Source organism: Mobula birostris, chromosome 22 (assembly GCF_030028105.1).
Source record: "Mobula birostris isolate sMobBir1 chromosome 22, sMobBir1.hap1, whole genome shotgun sequence".
Taxonomy (NCBI): domain Eukaryota; kingdom Metazoa; phylum Chordata; class Chondrichthyes; order Myliobatiformes; family Myliobatidae; genus Mobula; species Mobula birostris.
Genome location: NC_092391.1, coordinates 2,528,885 through 2,555,029, shown reverse-complemented (window position 1 = coordinate 2,555,029; position 26,145 = coordinate 2,528,885). Strand labels below are relative to the sequence as shown.

The following is a 26,145-nucleotide window of genomic DNA, read 5'->3' as shown; positions in this document are numbered from 1 at the left end:
AGCGGGAAAATGGTGTTGAGAGGGAAATTGGATCAACCATGATGAAATGGCAGAGCAGATGCGGTTGGCTGAATGGCCTAATTCTGCTCTTATTGTCTTATCACGTCACCCTTCATTCTCCTATGTTGCAGGAAACAAATCCTCGTCCACACGGCCTCTCCTTGTCCACATTCTCCTATGTTGCAGGAAACGAAGTCCTTGTCCACACGGCCTCTCCTTGTCCACATTCTCCTATGTTGCAGGAAACAAAGTCCTCGTCCACACGGCCTCTCCTTGTCCACATTCTCCTATGTTGAGGGGATAAAGTCCTCGTCCACACAACCTCACCTTGTCCACATTCTCCTTATAGGCATCCGTTAGTCTCGTGAGACCATGGATTTGCATCTTGGAAGGTTTCTGGGGCGCAGGCCTGGGCAAGGTTGTATGGAAGACCAGCAGATGCCCATGCTGCAAGTCTCCCCTCTCCACGCCACCGATGTTGTCCAAGGGAAGGGCACTAGGGCTGATACAGCTTGGCACCGGTGTCGTCGCAGAGCAATGTGTGTTTAAGTGCCTTGCTCAAGGACACAACGCGCTGCCTCAGCTGAGGCTTGAACTAGTGACCTTCAGATCACTAGACTGACGCCTTAACCACTTGGCCACGCGCCAACACTTGGCCTCTCCTTGACCACCCCTCCCCCCCCCTGCCAAGTCCTGGAAACATCCTAGTAAACCTTCTGTGCACTCTTTCTAGTTTTATAACATCTTTCCTGTAAGTTGACCAAAATCGTATGCAGTACTCCAAGTATGACATCACTATCATCTTATATAACTGCAACGTTGCTCCCCTACTCCTTTTACTGAATGCCCTGACTGAGGAAGGCCAGCGGGTCAAATGCCATCTTCCCTTTCTTAGCTGCTTTCAACAAACTATGCACTTGCACACCTTGGTCCCTCTGTTCCACAACACTCCCCAGAGCCCTACCCTTCATTGTACAAGACCATAGATATAGGAGCAGAATTAGGCCATTTGGCCCATCCAGTCTGCTCTGCCATTTCATCATGGCTGATCCAATTTTCCTCAATCTCCTGCCCCCTCCCCTATCCTGTCATGTCTGAACCAATCAAGAATCTATCCTCTGGCTTAAATATACATAAATACACAAGTCCTATCCTAGTTTGATCTCCACACAATAGCTCACATTTATCAGGATAGAAAGCCATTTGCCAATCCCCAGCCCATATACCTATCCAATCAAGATCCCCTGTCAATTTTCAAAACCTTGTGTAGTATCCAAAACATCACCCTTTTGTACCAGCTGGAAATAGATATGGCAAACCAGTGAATATGTATGTGCAGTAAGGTCCCCACACAACTCAATACATACTCAGTATTCAATACACTGAGCCTGTCTGTAGATCACTGGTGTAAGTGAAGAGAAATAGGGCACAGATCACACCCTCGCAGCCTGGCATTGTTTACCCTCTGTAAACAGAGTTGAAGCATACACCACTGGAGGGTAATCAATTGACGTGGATGAGGATTGGCTAACAGGAAGCAAGCAGAACCGGTATGATAGGATCTATACTCAGTTTTGCACAATCGATACCAATGATCTACAGGCAGGATCTATGTGTATAACTGAGTAGATATGACATATCAAAGTGGCACGGTAGCGTAACAGTTAGCATAATCCAATGACAGCGCTAGCGACCCGGGTTCAGTTCCTGCTGCAGTCTGTGAAAGGTTTGCACGTTCTCCCCGTGACCGCGTGGGTTTCCTTCCACATTCCAAAGGCATAAGGATGGGTAGATTACAAGGGTTTAATTGGGCCGTGAGGATTTATTTATTCATTCTGATATAGCGTGGAACAGACCCTTCCAGCTGGGCTGCCCAGCAATCTCACAGCCCTGATTAATCCTAACCTAATCATGGGACAATTTACAGTGACCAACTCATGTATCTGGATTGTCTTTGGATTGTGGAAGGAAAGCAGGGCGTTCAGGGAGGACGCACAGAGACTCCCTACAGAGAACGCTGGGATTGAACTCAGAACTTCAGAATGCCCGAGCTGTATTTGCGTCGTGCTACCACTACGTCACCACGGTGCCCACCTACTGCCTACCCTGCCGAGGTCTAGTTGGATTGGAAGGGCCTGTTACTGAGCTGTATCCCTACAGAGGAGGGGTGAAATGAGACAGAGGGAGAGAGGTCTACCATAAATTGGAGAATTCAGTGCTCATGCCATTGGGTTGTAGTTACATAGCTAGAGTAAGATGAGTTATTCCTCTGGTTTGTGATTAGTCTCACCCTGACAGTGGAGGAGGTCGTGAACAGACAGGTCGGTGTGGGCCCCACAGTAGCTATTGCTTGGTGTGATGCTATTACAGCTTGGAGGGTGGGAGTTCAGAGTTCAATTCCGGAATCCCCTGTAAGAAATGTGTACCATCCTTCCCACATGCATGGGGAACAAAGTACTGGTTAGTAGGTTAATTGGTCATTGTAAATTGCCCAGTGACTAGGCTGGGGTTAAAGTAGGCAGGTTGCTGGACAGTGAGGCTCATTGGGCCAGAGGGACTGTTCCACTCTGTACACCTGAACAAATATGGCTAGCCACTGCCAGATGCAGATAACCGTGGCGAATGGAGTGAAGGTACTCTGCAAAGTGGTGGCCCGGCCTCATTCCCTCTGTTTACTGACTGCAATAACATGTATGAGGTAATTAATTGTGATGCCTTCCTTGATCAAATAAACTCAGAGTAGGCCTGGCCTTGTCAAAGAGCTATTTGATTAGCCTGATTTGGAAAAGGTTACATTCTAATGCAAGAATTATCCACAGATTCTAATCCCATCCAATTGAAATCTTTCAATGCTGGAATAATTCAGAGGATGTGTCAGAAACTCGGTAGACTTTCACATCTTTCTATGAGGTGCAGCAGCAGATATTCATGTACACAAAGTAATTAGATCAGCACGCCGTACACGAACGAACCAATGGGCTTAATGAGGGCTCCATGAAGTTCTAAGCACATCTTTCTCCAGAGGTCGAGCACTCCGTTACTGCATTTGTTTTATTACTCCGGAAGCTTCGTTTTATAAAATTTGATTTAAGATGTTTATATCAGCACGGACAATAATGAAATTATTGGCTTCCAGGACATCACAGATTAAATTGAATATTGAAATATTAGTTATAATATTGCCAGACGTGGGAAGAAAATAAAGCAGGATCTGGAGTCAAAGAACATGACAGCAAAGGAACAGACCCTTCAGCCCATCTAGTCCATGCTGAATATTAACTGGCTTAGTTCCATCAGCCTGCACCCAGATAATCGCCCTCTGTACCCCTCCTACCCATATACCCCTCAAAATTCTCTTTAATATTACAATCAAACTTGAATCCACTGCTTGCACTGGCAGCTCATTCTACACTCTGAGTGAAGAAGTCCCTTCATGTTCTCCTTAAACATTTCACCTTTCACCCTTAACCCATGACCTCTAGTTCTAGCCTCACCCAACCTCAGTGGAAAATAGCCTGTTTGAATTTACCCTGTCTATACCTCTCATAATTTTGTATACCTCTATCAAATTTTCCCTCGTTCTCCTATGCTCCTGGAAATAAAGTCCTAACCTATTCCATCTTTCCCAATAATTCAGGTCCTCCAGTCCTGGCAATATCCTTATAAATTTTCTCTGCACTCTGTCAATCTTATTTATATCTTTCCTGCAGGTAAGTGACCAGAATCCCAGTACATAAAGGATTACTTGTTGCTTTTGTAAACAAGCTGACAAGTCTGGTCTACTCCTCACATGTCTTCGCTCCACGCACAACAGGAAGGATTTCCTGGTGGCCGCCTGTTTTAATTCCACTCCCTGTCCCATTCGAACATGTCAATCCATGGTCTCCTCTACGATGAGGCCACTTACAGGTTGGAGGGCACTTCCTTATATACACTCTGGGTAGCCTCTAACCTGATGGCATGAACATTGATTTCTCCCCCCTCCCCCTGGTGTCCCTCCTCCTTCCCTTTCTCCCCTGGTGCACTCTCCTCTTCTATCAGATTCTCTCTTCAGCTCTTTACCTCTTCCACCTATCACCTGCCAGCTTGTCTCTTCATTCCCCACCCTCCTGACTTCACCTATCACCTCCCAGCTTGTCTCTTTCTCCTACCTTCTTATTCTGTCTTCTGCCCCCTCTCAGTCCCGATGAAGGTTCTCGGCCTGAAGCATTGACTGCTTATTCCTCTCCAGAGTTGTTTGACCTAATCTTTTTTTAAATTTAGAGACTTAGGCCCTTCCAGCCCAATGAGACCCTGCTCGCCACCCATCACAGGTTAATTCCTGGGATGGCAGGACTGTCATACGTCGAAAGATTGGAGCAACTGGGCTTGTATACTCTGAAATTTAGAAGGCTGAAAGGGGATCTTATTGAAACATATAAGATTATTAAGGGATTGGACACGCTGGAGGCAGGAAGCATGTTCCCGCTGATGGGTGAGTCCAGAAACAGAGGCCACAGTTTAAGAATAAGGGGGAGGCCATTTAGAATGGAGTTGAGGAAAAACTTTTTCACCCAGAGAGTGGTGGATATATGGAATGCTCTGCCCAAGAAGGCTGTGGAGGCCAAGTCTCTGGATGCTTTCAAGAAAGAGATGGATAGAGCTCTTAAAGATAGTGGAATCAAAGGTTATGAGGATAAGGCAGGAACTGGATACTGATAATGGATGATCAGCCATGATCACAGTGAATGGCAGTGCTGGCTCGAAGGGCTGAATGGCCTACTCCTGCACCTATTGTCTATTGTCAATTAAACCCATGTGACCAATTAACAAACTGTGTGGGAGGAAACGAAGCACTTGGAGGAAACTCATGTGGTCATGAGGAGAACATGCAGACAGCGGTGAGAACTGAACACCGGTCACTGGCGTTGTAAGGTGATGGGTTAACCGCTACTCTAGATGCTCCCTGATCAGCTGGGTTCCTCTAGCATTACGTTATGTGTTACACTGGGTTTTCAGTGTCTGCAGAGACTCTCGAGTTCAGGATCTCAGCACACTCACCTTCCTCTAACTCCATGCTGTGGAAGAACAGCGGGTTCTGTAACACACTGCAATGTCCCTGACTGTCCTCCTTGGTGAGCAACAGCACATCCGTGTAGATGAAAATGCAAACCTATACCATGGAGCAAGACAAACAGCACTTCAGTGTGTGTACGGATAATGATGGTCAAGCAAACAAACAAAATTAGCTGGGCTAAATGCTAGAAAGCATAGCACTCCTGTTCACTCAACAGTCAAAGTGCCTGGTACAACTTAACCTCTTTCCATTCTTCACCTGGAAGACAGAGAGTGCACACAATCTGGGTTTAATCAAATATTACCAAAAGCGAAACACAAAATTACTTCAATAAAATTAGGAAAGAATTAACAGTGTTTACTTTTGCTCCAATTACAAAATGCTGTTACATTTATTGATTGATTTATTTAGAGATATAGCGAGGGGGCAGGCCCTTCCGGCCCTTCGAGCCATGCTGCCCAGCAACCCCCTATTTAACCCTAGCCTAATCACAATGACTAAATCTATCAACCTGTACATCTTTGGACTGTGGGAGAAAACTGCAGCACCCTGGGGACACCCATGCAGTATAGGGTGAATGTTCAGTTCCTTACAGAGGATAACGGGAATGAACTCCAGATCTGATACCCTGAACTGAACATAACATCGCACTAACCATTATGCCACTTGTTCTGCAAACAGAAAGGAACTAATTGTTGATGATGTTATCAGCACAGTGTGAGAATTAGGAGCAGGAATGGATCTTCAGATCCTTCCCATTTGCTAGCTGTTTGTGAAAACCCTGAATGAACGCCCACCTTAACGACATTTTGCTGCACAATCCACATAACTTTGGCTTAAAACTAATCCATTCTGAACAATTACTTGCATCTTTGCACAGCTTTCAATAAACAACCATATCGAATATTGGAAGGCCTAGTTAGAGTGGATGTGGAGAGGACGTTTCCTATAGTGGATGAGTCTAGGACTAGTGGGTGCAGCCTCAGGACAGAGGGATGTCTATTGAGAACAGGGATGAGGAGGACGTTTTTTAGCCAGAGGGAGGTGAATCTGTGGATTTCATTGCCACAGGTGGCTGTGGAGGTCAAGTCGTTGAGTATATTTAAAGCAGAGATTGATAGGTTCTTGCTTAGCAAGGGTATCAAAGGTTATGGGAAGAAGGCAGGAGAATGGGGTTGAGAGAGATAATAAATCAGACACAATTGAATGGAGCAAGTTCGATGGGCTGAAAGGTCTAATTACGCTCTGATACCTTATGGTCTTATCCCAAGATGTTGTGAAGGGTGTTTTACAACAGAACAGTCACCGAGTGATGTGAGTGAACTTAGAACAGGTGACTGAAAGCTTGAAGTGGGCTTAAAGGATCATCTCAAAGAGCTTTTCAAGTGTAGATACTTGTAATGTGGCCAACATAACAGCCAACTTGCTCATAGGAAGTAAACTTCTCACAAACTGCAAACCCAACACAACCGCATTATCTGCTTTCTGAGTCCTGTTGGATCAGAGTGTAAAATTTTTATCTGCAACCCCAAATTTAACCCTCGCCTAATCACAGGACAATTTACAGTGACCAATTCACCGACTAACCCATATGTCTTTGGACTGTGGGAGGAAAGCAGAGCACCCGGAGGAAACCCTTGCGGTCACGAGGAGGACGTACAAACTCCTAACAGAGGAGGCCAGGATTGAACTCCAAACTCCGACTCGTGAGCTGTAGTAGCGCCTCACTAACCACTGCACTACCATGACGGCTGTTGACAGGAGAAAACCATGCTGACTCTACACAGGGAGAACAAAGGTCAGGATCAAACCGGGGCTACCGGAGCCAAGGCAGCAACTCCACCCTCAGCAGGCCGTTTCTACAGATTATCGAGCAATAATATCAATTTATTCAGGAAGTGTCTTATACCTCAGTGTTAACAGATTTCTGTGGCCCCAGCTATGATTTGAGAGGAGGTTTTACAAGTTCAAACTTCAAGTTTAATTATCGTTCAACCATACATGAATATAGCCAAATGAAACAGTGATCCGCTAGGGCCAAGATGCAAAACACACTACCAACAGCACACAGCACAGTGTTCAAATAGCACATATGGTTATGATTTCAGATTCAGACAATCAGCTGAGGCACCAGGAAGGCTACAGGAGAAGCAGCAGGGAGCCTACAGAGGAATATTTATGCCCATGCTGTTGGAAGAATGGATGCCTTGGCAAAATAGACACATCCTGTCAAGTCAGACACACAAATCCCTCGTATGTACAAGACTTTCATATTTCTGGCAACGGAAACAAACTGCAGCAACTGAATTTTATCAGATTGAGATGATCTGCAACATTTTTCTTCATAGTTTAGTGCAATAAGTCAGTTTCCAATCCTACCCAGATACTTGAAGGAAAATGTCACAGAGCTATACAAAGGGACAGAAATGTGATGAGAAACATTGCTCTTTCAAATGGCTGGCAATGATCCAGAGGACCAAACCACCTTCTCCTGCACTGTAACATTCAGAAAACCCATGGAAGTAAAGACAGCCTGCTGTCAACCTGTTCTGCCTTTGAAAAGGTTAAGATGCAAGGGAATTTTAACATGATCTTCTGGCATCATTTAAAACATATAGCGGAGTGGAAATAAAGCTGAATAAATTCTCCTTTTCTGTTAGATCATAGAAACATTAAATCATGATTGTACTTTATCACATTACTGAAACTACAGATCTCAGGACCCTGGTTTGGAATTTACTGAACAGTAAAAAGGAAAGAGACTGAGAGAACTTCCTATCAAAGCAAAATTCAGTCAGAGACACAATACAATGAGATATTAAACAGATGTAGTACCTCATGTGAACAATCACATGCAAGCACATGCATACACCTACATAGATTCACACAAAATACACCCACACAAACACGCACAAACACACACAAACACACACAAACACGCACATATGCACACACACAAACACTTGCGCACAAACACACTCACACACACAGAAGCACACACACATACAATGTATGAGAAGTGATTGATGGCTCTGGGTCTGTACTCACTGGAGTTTAGAAAAATGAGGGGGAAGGAGGTGGAATCTCATTGAAAACCTGTCAAGTATTGAAAGGCCTTGAGAGTGTGGATGTGGAGAGGATGTTTCCGATAGTGGGAGAGTCCCAGAAGGCAAAACCTCGGAATACAAGGACATCCTTTGAGAACAGAGATGAGGAGGAATTTCTTCAGCCAGGTGGTGGTGTATCTGTGGAATTCTTTGCCGGAGACAATTGTGGAGGCCAAGCCATTGGGTATATTTAAAGCAGAGGTTGTTAGGTTCTTCATTAGTAGGAGTGTCAAAGGCTACAGGGAGAAGCAGTTAAGGAAGAGAGTAAGTCAGCCATGATGGGATGGTGGAGCAGACCTGATGGGCCAAATGGGCTAAACCTTAAATCTATGGTCTTATAAAGAGGGAACCAATGCACAGTACTTAACCCAGGTAAGAATCTCTGGGGGACCTGAATTCTTAGTGGTTTGCTGTGTGAGATTTATTAGCCTGTCTCCTCGTCCAGACGTTATCAGACAATATTGATCCTGGAGAAGAGCTACCCAGTAGTCTGTAACACTTGATGGCTTTTCTCAGAGATGAAGGGACTGCAATGAAAATTACACATCAAAGTTAGCTCTCACTTACATATCACTCATACCATACAGTGACAGTAATTGGCAACTCACCAAAGATATGATTATTAAAAATTGATTAACCTAGCAGGGTAAACTAGGTGGGAATTTATTGTCCAGCTCTGGATGGACTTGGAGTAGAGATTGAATACAGCAGACACCAAATGCCCAAAGACCCTGGTGGCAATTAGAGGAATTTCCCTTCCTCCTGTCTCATGAAGAGTCTTAGAGTCATAGAAAAGTACAGCACAGAAACAAGCCTTTCATCTTATCTAGTCCATGCCAAAACCATGTAAACTGCCTACTCTCATCGACCTGCACTGGGACCATAGCCCTCCATACCCCTATCATTCATGTGCCTATCCAAACTGCTCTAAAACACTCAAATCAAACTCACATGCACCACTTTGCTGGCAACTCATTCCACAATCTCACCACCCTCTGACTGAAGAAGTTTCTCTTTAATAAAAAAAACATTCAATTGGGCTGCATCCTCTGAGCCAGTCAATTGGATTGTTGGGCATGTTTAACTTGGAGAAACACAAGTCCCTGAAAGATTGAGGAATAGAGAGTGATGGGACAGGAGTTGTAAGTTGAACCAGCTCCATCATGGACACCAGCCTCCCACCATCAAGGCACCTTCCAAAGGTAAACCTCAAAATGGTTGCATCCATCAGCAAGGACCTCCATCACCCAGGACGTGCTCTCTTCTCATTGCTACCAGCAAGGAGGAGGTACAGGAGCCTGAAGACACACACTCAGTGATTCAGCAACAGCTTCTTATTATGTATTTCAATGTAGTACTGCAACAAATTTCATGACATATCCCTGATTCGGAGTCACTACCAGATGGTCTCTCACTGGTGATCTATTGATGCGCAGTGGAGAGTATCCTGACTGGCTGCATCACGATCTGGACTGGAAACACCAATGCTCAGGGCAGAACAGGCCACAGAAGTGATGGGTACAGCCCAGTCCATCAGAGATAGAGCCATCCCTCCCTCATTGAGCACATCTACATGGGGTGCTACACAAGAAAGCAGCATCCATCACCAATGACCCCCCACCATCCAGGCCGCGCTCTCTTCTTACTGCAACCATTGAGCAGGAGGCACGGGAGCATAAAGACCCTCACCATCAGGTTCAGCCATTACCCCACGGTCACCAGGCTGCAGAACCAGTGTAGACAACTTCACTCACCTCAACACTGAACTGATTCCACAACGTAAAGACCCAACAACTCATGTTCTCTGTGTTTATTTTATGTGCACAATTTCCCTTCTTCTACCCATTGGTTGATTGTTAATCTTTGTTTATAAATTCTATTGTAGCTTTTATTTAATTTTCCTATGAACGCCTGCAAGAAAATGAACCTCAAGGTAGTATATGGTGATATATACATACTATGATAATAAATTTTTCTTTGACTTGTGTAGATTTAGAGATACCTATACCATGTTACCTTACTGAATACACTCAGTGGCGACTTTATTAGTACCTCCTCTTCTGCTGCTGTAGCCCATCTGCTTCAAGGTTCAGTACGTTGTGCGTTCAGAGATGCTCTCTGCTCTGTGTACCACTGCTGTAACGTGTGGTTATTTGATTTACTGTCGCCTTCCTATCAGCTTGAACCTGTCTGGGCATTTCCTCTGACTTCTCCCACTAACAAGGTACTTTGCCAACAGAACTGCCACTCACTGGACGTTTTTACTCTGGTTTTCGCACTGTTTTCTGTAAGCGCTAGAGACCATTATGCAAGTAAATCCCAGGAGATTGACAGTTTCCAAGATACTCAAACCACCCATTCTGGCACCAACAGTCATCCCACAGTCAAAGTCACGTAGACCATATCACCATAAGATATTGCAGCAGAATTTGGCCTGTTGAGTGTCCTCACCCATTTCAGCATGGCTGATCCAATTTTCCTTTCCGCTGCAATCTCCTGCCTTCTCCCTCTATCCCTTCATGCCCTGACCGATCATGAATCTATCAACCTCTGCCTTAAATATACATAAAGACTTGGCCTCCACAGCCACCTATGGAAAAGAATTCCACAGATTCACAAATCTGGCTGAAGAAATTCTTCCCCATCTCTGTAGTAAAAGGACACTGCTCTATTCTGAGTCTGTGTCCTCTGGTCTTAGACTCTCCCACCATAAGAAACATCCTCTCCACATCCAGTCTATGAAGGCCTTCCACTATTCAATAAGTTCAATGAGGTCACCCGTCATTCTTCTGAATTCCAGCAAATACAGACACAGAGCCATCAATCCTGGAATCATTTTTGTGAATCTCCTTTGAACCTTCTCCAGTTTCAGCACATCCTTTCTCAGATAAGGGTCCCAAAATTGCTCACAAAACTCCAAGTGAGGCCTCACCAGTGCTTTGTAAAGTCACAACATTACTTCCTTGCTTTTATATTCTAGTCCTTTTGAAATGAATGCTAACATTGCATTTGCCTTCCTCACCACAGACTCAACCTGCACATTAACCTTCAAGGAATCCTGCACAAGGACTCCCAACTCCCTTTGCACCTCAGTTTTTGTATTTTCTCTCCATTTAGAAAATAATCAACTCTTTCATTTCTTCTACCAAAAGTGCATGACCATACACTTCCTGACACTGTATTCCATCTGCCATTTCTTTGCCTGTTCTCCTGATCTGTCCAAGTCCTTCTGTAGCCTCTCTACTTGCTCAAAATTACCTGCCCCTCCACCTTTCTTCATATTATTGGCAAACTTTGCAAAAAAGCCATCAATGTCATCATCCAAATCATTGACATACAACATAAAAAGCATCAGTCCCGTCACAGACTTTTGTGGAACACCACTAGTCACGGGCAGCCAGTCAGAAAAGGCTCCCTTTATCCCACTCTCTGCCTCCAGCCAATCAGCCACCGCTTTATCCATGCTAGAATCTTTCCTGTAATACCATGGATAAAGCAGCAGCTGTTAAGCAGCCTCATGTGTGGCACCTTGTCAAAGGCCTTCTGAAAATCCAAGTACACAACATCAACCGATTTTCCTTTGTGAATCCTGTTATTTCTTCAAAGAATTCTACCAGATTTGTCCGGCAAGATTTTCCCTTGAGGAAACCATGCTGACTCTGGTCTATTTTATCGTGTGCCTCCTAGTACCTAGAGACCTTATCCTTAATAATCGACTCCAACATCTTCCCAACCACTGAGGTCAGACTAAGTGGCCTATAGTTTCCATTCTTCCACCTCTTTCCTTCTTGAAGAGTGGAGTGACATTTGCATCCCAGAATCCAGTGATTCCTGAAAGATCATTACTAATGCCTCCATGAGGTCTTCAGCCAGCTCTTTCAGAACTCCTGGGTGTACACCTTCAGACCTTTCAGTTTCCCAAAAGTCTGCTGTATAGTTATGGTAACCCCTGACACCTGGAACTTTCATGCTAGTGCCTTCTACCTTGAAGACTGATGCAGAATACTTACTCAGTTCACCTCCCATTTTGTTGTCCCTCATTACGACCTCTTCAGCATCGTTTTCTAGTGGTCCAATATCCACAATCGCTTCTCTTTCATATTTTATGTATCTGAAGAAACTTTGGTATCCACTTTAATATTATTGGCTAGCTTACTTTCCTGTTCTATATTTATCCTTTTAATGACTTTTTTAGTTGCCTTCTGTTGGTTTTTAAAAGCTCCCCACTAATTTTACTCTATTATATGTCTTCTCTTTGGCTTTATGTTGGCTTTGACTTCTCATTAGCCACGGTTGTATCATCCTTTCTTCAGAATACTTCTTCCTGTTTGGGATGTATATTTCCTGTGCCTTCTGAATTACTTCCAGAAATTCCAGCCATTCCTGCTCTGCCATCATCCCTGCCAATGTTTTTTCCAATCAACTTTGACCAACTCCTCTCTCATGCCTCTGTAATTCCTTTTACTCCACTGTAATACTGATACATTTGACTTTAGCCTCTCCTCAAATTTCAGGGTGAATTCGATCATATCATGATCACTTTCCTATGAGGGTCTTTTTACTTTAAGCTCTCTAATCAATTCTGGTTCATTGCACTTACATCACATTTCTTCCCCATTCTGGTGTCTGCTCTAAACAACAACTGAACCTCTTGATCATGTCTGCTTGCTTTTATGCATTGAGTTGCTGCCACATGATTGGCTGATGAGATATTTGCATTAACGAGCTGGTGTACAGGTGTACCTAATAAAGTGGCCACTGGGTGGATGTGGACAATTCACTCCACAATGCAAAGTATTTTTTAAGGTGACATAAATAAAGTTAGCCAGGGATATAATATATGATTAAAAAAACTTTTTTATTAATCATTTCTTTGGGAAGCTGCCAATGACAGTAATTTAAAAACCACTTGATGGCATGTTAAAAAAAGATCTGTTTGAATTTAATCAGCTAACAGAAGCTTTCTATTTTCAGCATTGGAGTATATTATTCCTAACGCTCATTGAGGATGTTGTCACATACATGAACAAACTGCACACAATATTTTGTTCATACTTGCCAATTATTTGGAGAAGGAAAACACAACAACACAGAAACAGGCCCTTCAGCTCATCTAGTCTGTGCCAACCTTTTATTCTGCCTGATCCTATTGGCCAAAGATGTGGCTTAATGATGCATTTGAAGTCAATGCAAAACCTTGCAGCCAGGAGTAATTTCAACCACACCCTTCAGCCCTGACCGTTTTTTTTAGATTATGAGAACACTCAGTCCTCTTTTATTGTCAATTAGAAATGCATACATGTATGAAGAAATGATACAATGTGTCTCCGGAGTGATATCACAGAAAACAGGACAAAACAAAGACTAACACTGATAGAACCACATAATTATAACATATAGTTACAGCAGTGCAAAGCAATACCATAATTTGATGAAGAACAAACCACAGGCACGGTAAAGAGAAGTCTCAAAGTCCCCAAGTCAGTCGACTCCCAAGTCCCCGATAGCAGGTGGCAAAAGGGAGAAATTCCCTGCCATAAACCTCCAGGCACCGTCAACTTGCCGATGCCTTGAAAGCAGCCAACCCCAGCCGACACTGAGTCTGTCCCTTCGAAAACTTCGAGCCTCTGACCAGCCCCTCTGATACAGCCTCCCGAGCGCCTTTGACCTAGCCCCGGCTGCTGAAACAAGCAAAGCCGAGGATTCGGGCCTTCTGCTGCGGAGATTCTGGTTACCACACAGTAGCAGCGGCAGCAAAGCGGCCATTTCAGAAGTTTTCCAGATGTTCCTCCGTACTCTCACGTCCGTCTCCATCAAATCAGAAGCTTGCAACCATCATTCCCATAGCTTGCAAGCTCTGTGCCATTGCACATAAACACAAGATAACAGGAACATGAGGTGGCTATTCAACCCTTCAGTGCATTCCTGGCTGATCTGTGCTGGCCTCAATTTCTCCTTTGTACCTGTTCCTCACAACCTCTATTTCTCCATCCTTCAATTACTTATCTACCTCCACCTTAAACATACTTAACGATCTGAATCAGAAGCTGGCATATGTTGTGAAATTTGTTGTTTTGGGGCAACAGTACATTGAAATACACAATAATAAAATATTATAAATTACAATAAGAAAAAAAATATATAAAATTAAGTGATTAGTGTAAAAAGTGACCAGAACAGATAGTGAGATAGTGCACATGGCTTCATTGTCCATTCAGAAATCTGATGGCACAGGAGAAGAAGCTATTCCAGAAACGTTGACTGCGTCTTCAATGTTCGGGGTTTAAAAGGTTTTGAAGCAAGGAGAGTTATTGTTTGAAAGTTTTTCAAGAACTCAAAATAAATTAAAACCACCTTTAGAAAGTGAGATGAAACTTAATTAAAAAGACTAATGTTAGATGTCACCACTAATGTTAGAAATTCAATTTAAGAGGATGAGCAGATTTGAACAAATCGGACCCATGCTGAGACCACAAGTTTTCACAAACGAGTGACATTTCAAATGGTAATCAGCTTTGTCAGGAGCAGACAGAGTAGTTAATTTGTAGACTGAAGGATCCCAAAAATGAAAGAATCTCAAACGGAGATACTCTGATGAGCTGGCTGGTGGATGAACTTTCTCCGGTCACAGGAAATGCTGAACAAGGAGTCACCTCAGCATTCCACCCTCTCCATCAATGAACGGTGAGTAAAACCTTGAAGCTGAAGGACTGCATCACAGTCATCTTTACAGGAAGGCTCAGTGCTCATCTCAGAATTGACTGCTGTGCTGGGATGGTTGCTGCACAGAATGGTGATAGAATCACTGGGAGGTTGTGTTATGCACTCTGTTCTATCTGGGTGGTTTGTCAATACTGAAGGCACTTCTGACTTTCAGATGTAATCTCATATCATTTATTTTTCACATTGGGTGGGTCGATTGTTAATGCAAACGACATACGACAGTGAAGTATGCCATTTGCACTGATAACTGGAGAGTTAGAGTTGACCATGGGTGCTGCATCCTCGCTGAAATGGAGTTGTAAGCCAGGGCAGTACAATACAGAGAGCAAGCTGCTGCCCACGCTGCAGGCTTCGCGTCGTCGTGCAGCTGATGAATCCCAGGGAATGGCAGAGTCCAATACAGTTTGGCACCAGTGGTGGGGATCTCAGGAGTTGCCAGTTATCGTTGAACTCAACACAGGACAGACTCAGGGACTCCTGCTTATGATTTTTCCTCGGGGTTTACTCCCCAAGCTTTCCCCATGAGTTGGTATAGCCTCAAGGCATTGGAGGTTTGAGATCCGAGTTTTCCTTCTGCTAGATGAGCTGCCAACCGTAATCGATGAGCCCCATCTACCTGATGCGACTGGTTTTAAGGCGCCAAAACTTGCCTTTGCTCCTTCTTCTCTCAGTAGAAATGGTTCTTAACTGGGCTTAGTAGTTAAGCCACATGTGAAGGCCAGGAGTTAGACTTGGGTATCAGAAACTATTTGAGACACATGTTATTGGGAGCATTTAATGGTAGTGGGAGCTCACCCCCCATGGCAACCATAAGGAACCCACAACACACAAGGATATGCTTAGGACAGCCTGCAAACGTCACCACACATTCCGATGGTAACATAACATGCCCACATAATGCTCAACAGTACACAGCATAATAATAACAACTCCCAGACCTGCAGACGTTGAGTCTCCAGTCTCCAGACTCTGGCCCAGATTCCCAGACATCGAGTCTCCAATCTCCAGTCTCTGGCCCAAACTCCCAGACATCGAGTCTCCAATCTCCAGTCTCTGGCCCAGACTCCCAGACATCAAGTCTCCAATCTCCAGTCTTTGGTCCAGACTCTCAGATATTGAGTCCCCAATCTCCAGTCCCTGGCCCAGACTCCCAGACATTGAGTCTCCAATCTCCAGTCTTTGGCCCAGACTCCCAGATATTGAGTCTCCAATCTCCAGTCCCTGGCCCAGACTCCCAGACATTGAGTCTCCAATCTCCAGTCTTTGGCCCAGACTCCCAGACATTGAGCCTCCAACCTCCAGTCTCTGGCCCAGACTCCCAGAAATCAAGTCTCCAATCTCCAGTCTCTGGCCCAGACTCCCAGACATCCAGTCTCCAATCTCCAGTCTTTGGCCCAGACTCCCAGACCTGTAAACATAAGGTACTCAAGTCCCAGCAACATCCTTTTCAAAGTTTCCAGCATTTTCTGTTTTTATACCTTCAGGTTTTTAAAAAGTTAATTTACCTCTGACCACCCTATTGAGGTGCAGAGACAGTCACTCATCTTGTTTAGTGGCCCTCAGGCTACTAAACACTCAGAACATAGCAAGTGCTGCCGAAATATACACCGTTTTCCGTGCCTCTGCACCGGCATTCTGTGTCTCTGCCGGCTAACTGTAATATTATACACCGGTATCCCGTCCCTCTGTTGTCTAACTGTACAAATTATACACCGTTATCCCATCCCTCTGTCGTCTAACTGTAAAAATTATACACCGGTATCCCGTGCCGCTGCTGACTAACTGTACAAATTATACACCGTTATCCCGTCCCTCTGTCGTCTAACTGTACAAATTATACACCGTTATCCCGTCCCTCTGCCGGCTAACTGTACAAATTATACATCGTTATCCTGTCCCTCTGCTGGCTAACTGTACAAATTATACACCGTTATCCCGTCCCTCTGTCGTCTAACTGTACAAATTATACACCGTTATGCCGTCCCTCTGCTAGCTAACTGTACAAATTATACACCGTTATCCCGTCCCTCTGTCGTCTAACTGTACAAATTATACACCGTTATCCCGTCCCTCTGCTAGCTAACTGTACAAATTATACACCGTTATCCCGTCCCTCTGCCGGCTAACTGTACAAATTATACACCATTATCCCGTCCCTCTGCTGGCTAACTGTACAAATTATACACCGTTATCCCGTCCCTCTGTCGTCTAACTGTACAAATTATACACCGTTATCCCGTCCCTCTGCTGGCTAACTGTACAAATTATACACCGTTATCCCGTCCCTCTGTCGTCTAACTGTACAAATTATACACCGTTATCCCGTCCCTCTGCTGGCTAACTGTACAAATTATACACCGTTATCCCGTCCCTCTGTCGTCTAACTGTACAAATTATACACCGTTATCCCGTCCCTCTGTCGTCTAACTGTACAAATTATACACCGTTATCCCGTCCCTCTGTCGTCTAACTGTACAAATTATACACCGTTATCCCATCCCTCTGTCGTCTAACTGTACAAATTATACACCGGTATCCCGTGCCGCTGCTGACTAACTGTACAAATTATACACGGTTATCCCGTCCCTCTGCCGGCTAACTGTACAAATTATACACCGGTATCTCGTGCCTCTGTCGTCTAACTGTACAAATTATACATTGGTATCCCGTCCCTCTGTTGTCTAACTGAACAAATTATACACCGATATCCCATAACTCTGTCGTCTCACTGTACAAATTATACACCGGTATCTCGTGCCTCTGTCGTCTAACTGTACAAATTATACACCGTTATCCCGTCCCTCTGCCGGCTAACTGTACAAATTATACACCGTTATCCTGTCCCTCTACTGGCTAACTGTACAAATTATACACCGTTATCCCGTCCCTCTGTTGTCTAACTGTACAAATTATACACCAGTATTCCGTGCGTCTGCAGGCTAACTGACAAATTATACATTCTGTGTCTCTGGGTTCGAGTCTCGGCCAAGGCAGCATGTTGTGTCTTTGAGCAAGGCACTTAACCACACACTGCTCTAGTCCACCCAGCTGAAAATAGGTACCAGCAAATGCCGGGGTTAACCTCGCGATAGACTGGCATCCTGTCCGGGGGGGGGGGGGGGGGGGGCGGAGTCTTGTACTCTCAGTCACTTCACACCACAGAAACCGACATAAGCACCAGCCTGATGGGCCACAAGGCTCGGGACAGACTTTAACTTTAAATTCTGTGCCTCTGCCAGCTAACTGTACAAATTATTGTTCTAATCACTGAGACAGTTCAAGCAAACAGATATATCAGTTAGAAACATAAGGGATTCTGCAGATGCTGGAAGATCCAGAGAAACACACACAAAATGCTGGAGGAACACAGCAGGTCAGGCAGCATCAATGGAGGGGAATAAACAGTTGATATTTCAAACTGAAACCCTTCATCAGCAACTTCATGAAGGGTCACAACCCAAAAGGTTTATCAGTTATTTACTCTGTCCAGTGCACAACACAGTCCCAAAACATCTCAACCTGTGGCCACATGTGTTGCGAGCTTTCAACTGAGAAACATTGATCTCTTCGGGCATGTGCATCTTCAGTTTCAACACTAAGGTATGTATCAACATTATAGCGGCTCATTCGAATTAAAATATTCTCAGACATGTCGTACTTGTGCTTAATAATTCTGAAATAAGCAAGCATCTTCTGTGAACGTCAAACCTCCACAGCATGAAATGAAAAATCCATCTGGCTCTATACATATTACATAAAGGATTCCACCCTCCCTGCTCATGGATGGTTTGTCCCACTCCCATCAGGGAGGAGGCTATGTAGCATCCACACCAGGAGTACCAGACTCAAAAACAGTTACTCTCCCCAAGCAGTGAGGCTGATCAACCCCTCACCCACTAACCCACCCCTCCACACCCCCAAACACTGCTACTCTACTGTTTCCTGTCAGAGTCACCTTATGCACAGACACCCCTGTGCCCAGCTTCACTGTATGGACATACAATCAATTGATGTCTATAAGCTATCATATTTATATTTATTGTGGCTTTTATTTTATTGTGTTGTTTATTTCATCGTGTTTTTTGTGCTTCACCAGAGCCAGAGTAACGGTTATTTTGTTCTCCTTTACACTTGTGAACAGGAAATGACATTAAACAATCTTGAATTCTGAAAGCTTGAATTCATATATTTGCATTACAACAGAAAATATGCATTTATTAATATGGGATTTATCATGTTGGAATGTTGTATTTTTTTTTACAGACACTGATTTCTTGGCAAAAGCAGATTCCAGGCAAAATCCTCTGCCCAGTTTCTGATTATCTGTGCATTGAAACTTCCAAATATAAACCCAATTCTCAATAAGAAAACAAGATTAGAACTGGTGGAAGGCAGCGTTAGGAACATGCAGTTCAAACACGTTTGTATTTGTTACAACATGTCTCAGCACAGCGTAATGTTGAAAGGATTGTTTTCTGCTGAGTTTTGGTAGCATTTTGAGATAAAAGCATTTTTGCCGTTATTTTAACATTTGGAATGAACTGAACTGAACTTTCTTGTTTCAATAAATTAGGGAATGTTCTGGAACATGAAACAGACCATATTATGCAGCATTATGGAGTGGTGTCAAATCCAAGTCACCAGTTCTTCCCACTGCTTCCAGATCCCCAAGATGCCGATTTTCTGTGCAAGTACGTTTCTTACCTGCAGCTTCATTTTGTACCCATATTTCTGCAATAAAATATGGGAGTGGAGGGATAGGGATCAAAGTACCAAGTAAATTTATTATCAAAGTATGTACAGTATATGTCACCAAATAGAACCACGAGATTAATTTTCTTTAAGGCATTCACAGTGGAACAAAGAAATACAACAGAGTCAATGACAAACTAAACACTGACAAAGACTGAATAATCATAGGACATAAGAGCAGACTTAGGCCATTCGGCCCATTGAATTTGTTCCACCCTTCCATCATGGCTGAATTATTATCTCTCTGAATCCCATTCTCCTAACTTCCCCCCATAACCTTTGATGCCCTGACTAATGAAGAACCTATCAACCTCTCCCTTAAATATATCCATTGACTTGGCCTCCACAGCCGCCTGTGGCAATGAATGCCACAGATTCACCACCCTTTAGCTAAAGAAATTCCTCCTTATCTCTGATCTAAATGGACGGCGCTCTATTCTGAGGCTGCATCCTTGGTCCCAGAGACCCTCTCAGCATCTTCTCTACCTAGGTCTTTCAATATTCAACAGGGTTCAATGCCCTCCTCCCTCCCCCACACCAGCAACACAGGCCCAGAGCCATCAAACGCTCCTCATACTTTAACCCGAAATCTGCTTTATAAAGCCTCAGCACTACATCCTTGCTGTTATATTCCAGTCCTCTCGAAATGAATGCCAACGTTGCATTGGCCGTCCTCATCAAGGCAAGTTAACCTTTGGGAATCATGCACGAAGACTCCCAAGTCCCTTTGTACCTCAGATTTTTAAAATTTCTCCCCATTTACAAAATAGTCTGCACCTTTTTTCCTTCTACGAAGGTCATGGTCATACACTTCCTTATACACTACTGCATCAGCCACTTGGTCATTTTCCTAAACTGTCCAAGTCCTTCTGCAGACTCTACGCTTCCTCAACACCATCTGCCCCTCTTCGTGCATTCCACAAAGCCAAGTGCAAAATGACAATTAATATGCAAAAGGAAAATTGTGAAAGTAGTTTGGATGGTATGTGCAGGCAGAGATATTTCATTTAGACCATAAGACCATAAGACATGGAAGCCAAATTAGGCCATTCAGCCCATCGAGTTTGCTCCGCTATTCCATCCTGGCTGATCCTGGATCCCAATCAACCCCGTACACCTGTATTTCACCATATCCTTCGACGCCCTGACTGATTAGGAAACTATCAGCTTCCGCCTGAAATATACCCACGGACTTGGCCTCCACCGCAGTCTGTGGCAGTGTATTCCACACATTCACTACTATCTGACTACAAAAAAAAAATTCCTCCTTACTTCCGTTCTAAAAGGTTGCCCTTCAGTTTTGAGGCTGTTGCCTCTAGTTCTGGACACCCTCATAAGAGCAAACATCTTCTCCCTGTCCACCCTATCTAGTCCTTTCAACATCTGAGAGGTTTCAAGGAGATGCCCCGACATTCTTCTAAATTCCAGTGAGTACAGGCCCAAGACTTCCAAATGTTCCTCATATGTTAACGCCTTCATTCCTGGAATCATCCCCATGAACAATTCTCTGAACTCTCCCCAACAACAACACATCCTTTCTGAGATTTGGGGCCAAAACTGTTGACAGTACTCCACGTGTCAACTGACTATTGTCTTATAAAGGCTCAGCATTATCTCCTTGCTTTTATATTCTATTCCCCGTGAAATAAATGTCAACTTTGCATTTCCCTTCCTTACCACAGACTGAACCTGTAAAATAACCTTCTAGGCGTCTTATTCGAGGACTCCCAAGTCCCTCTGTACCTCTAATGTTTGAACCTTCTTCCTATTTAGATGATAGTTCGTACTGTTGTTCCTTTTACCAAAATGCTTTTTCATACATTTCCCAACACTGTATTCCATCTGTTGCTTCCTCAGCACTACCTACCCTCCACCTACCTTCATATCATCTGCAAACTTTCCAACAAAGCCATCAATTCCATTATCTGAATCACTGACAAACAATGTGAAAAGTAGTGGTCCCAATACTGACCCCTGAGGAACACCACTAGTCACTGGCAGCCAACCAGAAAAGGCCCCTTTTATTCCCACTCGCTGCCTCCTGCCTGTCAGTCATTCCTCTATCCATGCCAGTATCTTTCCTGTAACACCATAGGATTTTTTCTTGTTAAGCAGCCTCATGTGTGGCACCTTATCAAATGCCTTCTGAAAATCCAAGTAAATGACATCCACTGCCCCTCCTTTGTCCATCATGCTGACTACTTCCCTGAAGAACTCTAACAAATTTGTCAGGCAGGATTTCCCTTTACAGAAGCCATGCTGACTTTGACTTATCTTATCATTAGTCTCCAAGTACCCGAAATCCTCATTCTTAATAATAGACTCCAACACTTTCCCAACCACTGAGGTTAGATTAACTGGCCTGTAATTTCCTTTCTTATGCCTTCCTCCCTTCTTAATGAGTGGAGTGACATTTGCAATCTTTCAGTCCTCCAGGACCATGCTAGAATCAAGTGATTCTTGAAAGACCATGGCCAATGCATCTGTTATCTCTTCCACAACCTCTCTCAGGACTCTGGGATGTAGACCATCTGGTCCAGTGACTTATCCACCTTCAGACCTTTGAGTTTGCCTCACACTTTTTCCTTTGTAATAGCAATGGCGCTCACTCCTGCTCCCTGACACTCACGGACCTCTGGCACACTGCTAGTGTCTTCCACTGAGAAGACTGATGCAAAGTACCCATTAAGTTCATCTGCCATTTCTTTGTCCCCCATTAGATGATACTAAGATAGGTGGAGTTGTGGATAATGAAGTAGGTTTTCAAAGCTTGCAGAGAGATTTAGGCCAGTTAGAAGATTGGGCTGAAAGATGGCAGATGGAGTTTAATGCTGATAAATGTGAGGTGCTAGATTTTGGTAGGACTAATCAAAATAGTACATACATGGTAAATGGTAGGGCATTGAAGAATGCAGTAGAACAGAGGGATCTAGGAATAATGGTGCATAGTTCCCTGAAGGTGGAAATGTATAAAATTCTAAAGGGATTGGACAGGCTAGATGCAGGAAGGTTGTTCCCGATGTTGGGGAAGTCCAGAACAAGGGGTCACAGTTTAAGGATAAAGGGGAAGCCTTTTAGGACCGAGATGAGGAAAAACTTCTTCACATAGAGAGTGGTGAATCTGTGGAATTCTCTACCACAGGGAACAGTTGAGGCCAGTTCATTGGCTATATTTAAGAGGGAGTTAGATATGGCCCTTGTGACTAAAGGGATCAGGGGGTATGGAGAGAAGGTAGGTACAGGGTTCTGAGTTGGATGATCAGCTATGATCATACTGAATGGCGGTGCAGGCTCGAAGGGCTGAATGGCCTACTTCTGCACCTATTTTCTATGTTTCTATGAATCTCATGTGGATAGGGTGGTGAAGAAAGCTTTTGGTATGCTGGCCTTTATAAATCAGAGCATTGAGTATAGGAGTTGAGATGTAATGTTGAGATTGTACAAGGCATTGGTGAGGTCAAATTTGGAGTATTGTGTTCAGTTTTGGTCACCGAATTATAGGAAAGGTATCAACAAAATAGAAAGAGTACAGAGAAGATTTACTAGAATGTTACCTGGGTTTCATCACCTAAGTTACAGAGAAAGGTTGAACAAGTTGGGTCTTTATTCTTTGGGGCGTAGGAGGTAGAGGGAGGACTTGATAGAAGTATTTTAAATTATGAGGGAGATAGATAGAGTTGACGTGGATAGGCTTTTTTCATTGAGAATGGGGGAGATTCAAACAACAGGGCATGAGTTGAGAGTTAAAGGGCAAAAGTTTAGGGGTAACATGAGGGGGAACTTCTTTACTCACAGAGTGGTAGATGTGTGGAACGAGCTTCCAGCAGAAGTGGTTGAGGCAGGTTCGATGTTGTCGTTTAAAGTTAAATTGGATAGATATATGGACAGGAAAGGAATGGAGGGTTATGGGCTGAGTGCAGGTCGGTGGGACGAGGTGAGAGTGAGAGTTCGGCACGGACTAGAAGGGCCGAGATGGCCTGTTTCCGTGCTGTAATTGTTATATGGTTATTACTACCTCACCAGCATCATTTTCCAGTGGTCCAATATCAACCCTTTGGTTTGGCATCATAGGCCAAAGGGTCTGTTCCTATGGTTTACTGTTCCATGTTTAAGTGGTTTCAGAGCTAGACTGGGTGGGGACTGTGTCTTCTGGAACATTAGCTTTCATCAGTCATTGCAAATATATCTTGGGCAGAGCTTAGGAGGACGATGGTGCCTAACGGTGACTCCTTTGTTTGCATCTTCAGAAACAGCTCTAGTTCTGTCTTTAATATCTCTATTTTTCCCCTTTTCAAGGTTCTTTTGAAGAACCTGAGCTGGGATTACGCGCTGACTTCGGTTCTTTCCGGAAATGGGACCCGCTCTTGGGGCCTCACGACCGGCTGCTTTTCGATATGCCAAGGATGTGTCCTGGAAGACCAGTGCATCTTCAGGGCGTTGGATTTTCGTGGCTCTGGAGGCAGGCAGACTCGAGGTCAGTGCGTCTGCAGGAAATTGGTGTGTCGTGGGAGTCGGAAGATCGTAGGCAGCGAGCTGGCTGCTGGCTGCATGCCCAGAGACCCGAATTCTTTGGGCACAGAGCTCAGAAAAAACGACACAACAGACTTTTAACACCATAAATCAATGAGATGCTTTGTTACGTCTCTCCTCTCGCTGTGAAACGGGGTCATCTCTTTTTCCCTTATTGGGGGAGAGAGAGAGAGAGAGAGAGAGAGAGAGAGAGAGAGAGAGAGAGAGAGAGAGCCTGTGGTATGTCGAATACTGGGTGAACAAGTAGTCTTTGGGGTACTGCAAGTCTGTGTCTTTACTGATGCTTTGCTGCACGCTTGAATCCCCAGTGAAGGGTGCAGTTGCTTTTACGCTGGTAGGGGAGGGGCTATTGCTTGCTGCTGCTTCTGCATGGGAGGGGGGAGTTGGGGGGGGCTTTGGGGTTCTAACATTTAACTGTCATTCATTCTTTGGCACACTCCTCTGTTTTCGTGGATGTTTGCAAAGAAAAAGCATTTCAGGATGTATATTGCAGACATTAAATGTACCTATTGAAAGAATATTGAAGTTGAGATGTTATATTGCAGCTGTACAAGATAGGGTGGTTAAGAGGTCATATGACATGCTTGGGGCATTAGTCGAGGCATTGACCCCAAAATCGGGAAGTTATGTTGCAGTTTGGTAAAACCCTGGAGTACTGCAGACGGTCCTGGTCACTCCATTGTCGGAAGCTTGGTGAGGTGAGACCACAATGGGGTTTAGTTTTTTTTCACCCTATTCTAGGAAAGACGCCATCAAGTTGCAAAGAGTGAAGGAAAGATTTATGAGAACTTGGGTTTGGAGGCTTTCCTGCCTCAATGACCAGAGAGAGATATGTTGGCTGAGTCAGAGATTCATTCTTTGACTCTGGCTAGGGTCACCCATGACAAACTGGTCAAAGGGCAGAGGTCAGACTAAAAGTGTCCCACTGGTCCTCCAGTTTCAGGGTGTTCAGCTCAAGGCTAGCAACCCAGAATGAACAAAAAAATTGATGCAAAAAAACAATGAAGGTTCCTTCTATGTGACCAAGGACATGCAGAGATGGAGGACCTTCATAGCTACCCTCAAGACCAATGGGGTAATAGGCAATTAATTAACATAACCATATAACAATTACAGCACGGAAACAGGCCATCTCAGCCCTTCTAGTCCATGCCAACTCTTACTCTCACCTAGTCCCACCGACTTGCACTCAGCCCATAACCCTCCATTGCTTTCCTGTCCATATATCTATCCAATTTAACTTCAAATGACAACATCGAACCTGCCTCAACCACTTCTGCTGGAAGCTCGTTCCACACAGCTACCACTCTCTGAGTAAAGAAGTTCCCCCTCGTGCTACCCCTAAACTTTTGCCTTTGAATTAAGGAGAATGAGGGATGATTTTATAGGGGTGTACAAAATCATAATGGAAAACAGACAGTATGGATGCACACTGTCTTTTTCCCAAGACTGGGAAAGCAAAGACTAGAGGCTATATATTTAAGGTGAGAGGGGAGAGATGTAATTCGAACTTGAGGGGCAACCTTTTTTACCCAGAAGATGGTCTATTTATGGAATGAGCTGCCAGAAGAAGTAACTGAGGCATATACAAAACAAAATTTCAAAGACATGGTACTTGGATATGAAAGGATCAGAGGGATATGAGCAAAGAGAGGGCAAATGGTCAGCATGGATCTGTGGGCTGAAAGGCCTACTGCAATACCGAATGACTATGGTTCTTTGACAAAGTGTGAAGTTTAGAAATTAACTTGTAGAGAATGTATTACAAAGAATCAGAGTTGGAATTTTCAAGTGTGGTAACAGCAGGTATCAGGTGAGCTATATTGGTAATAACCTTCCCAGCAAAGTTGAGGTCAATTTATCATCTAAGTACATATATGTCACCATATAAAACCTTGAGATTCATTTTCACGCGGGAATTCACAGAAAATAGAAAAAACACAATAAAATCTATGAAAAGCCACACACGAGAGAGGG

At 44.0% G+C, this 26,145-nt stretch overlaps 1 protein-coding gene across 8 annotated transcripts in view; it reads right to left on the bottom strand.

Moving 5' to 3' along the window:
* The window catches only part of rgs3a (regulator of G protein signaling 3a), a 385,868-nt gene that overhangs the window by 141,254 nt on the left and 218,469 nt on the right, over positions 1–26,145 (bottom strand). For all 8 annotated transcript variants that reach the window (XM_072240592.1, XM_072240593.1, XM_072240595.1 and 5 more), the window contains one exon: positions 5,041–5,152. In XM_072240592.1, coding sequence (XP_072096693.1) covers positions 5,041–5,152 — 112 coding nt within the window. The remainder of the gene's footprint in view (positions 1–5,040; positions 5,153–26,145) is intronic.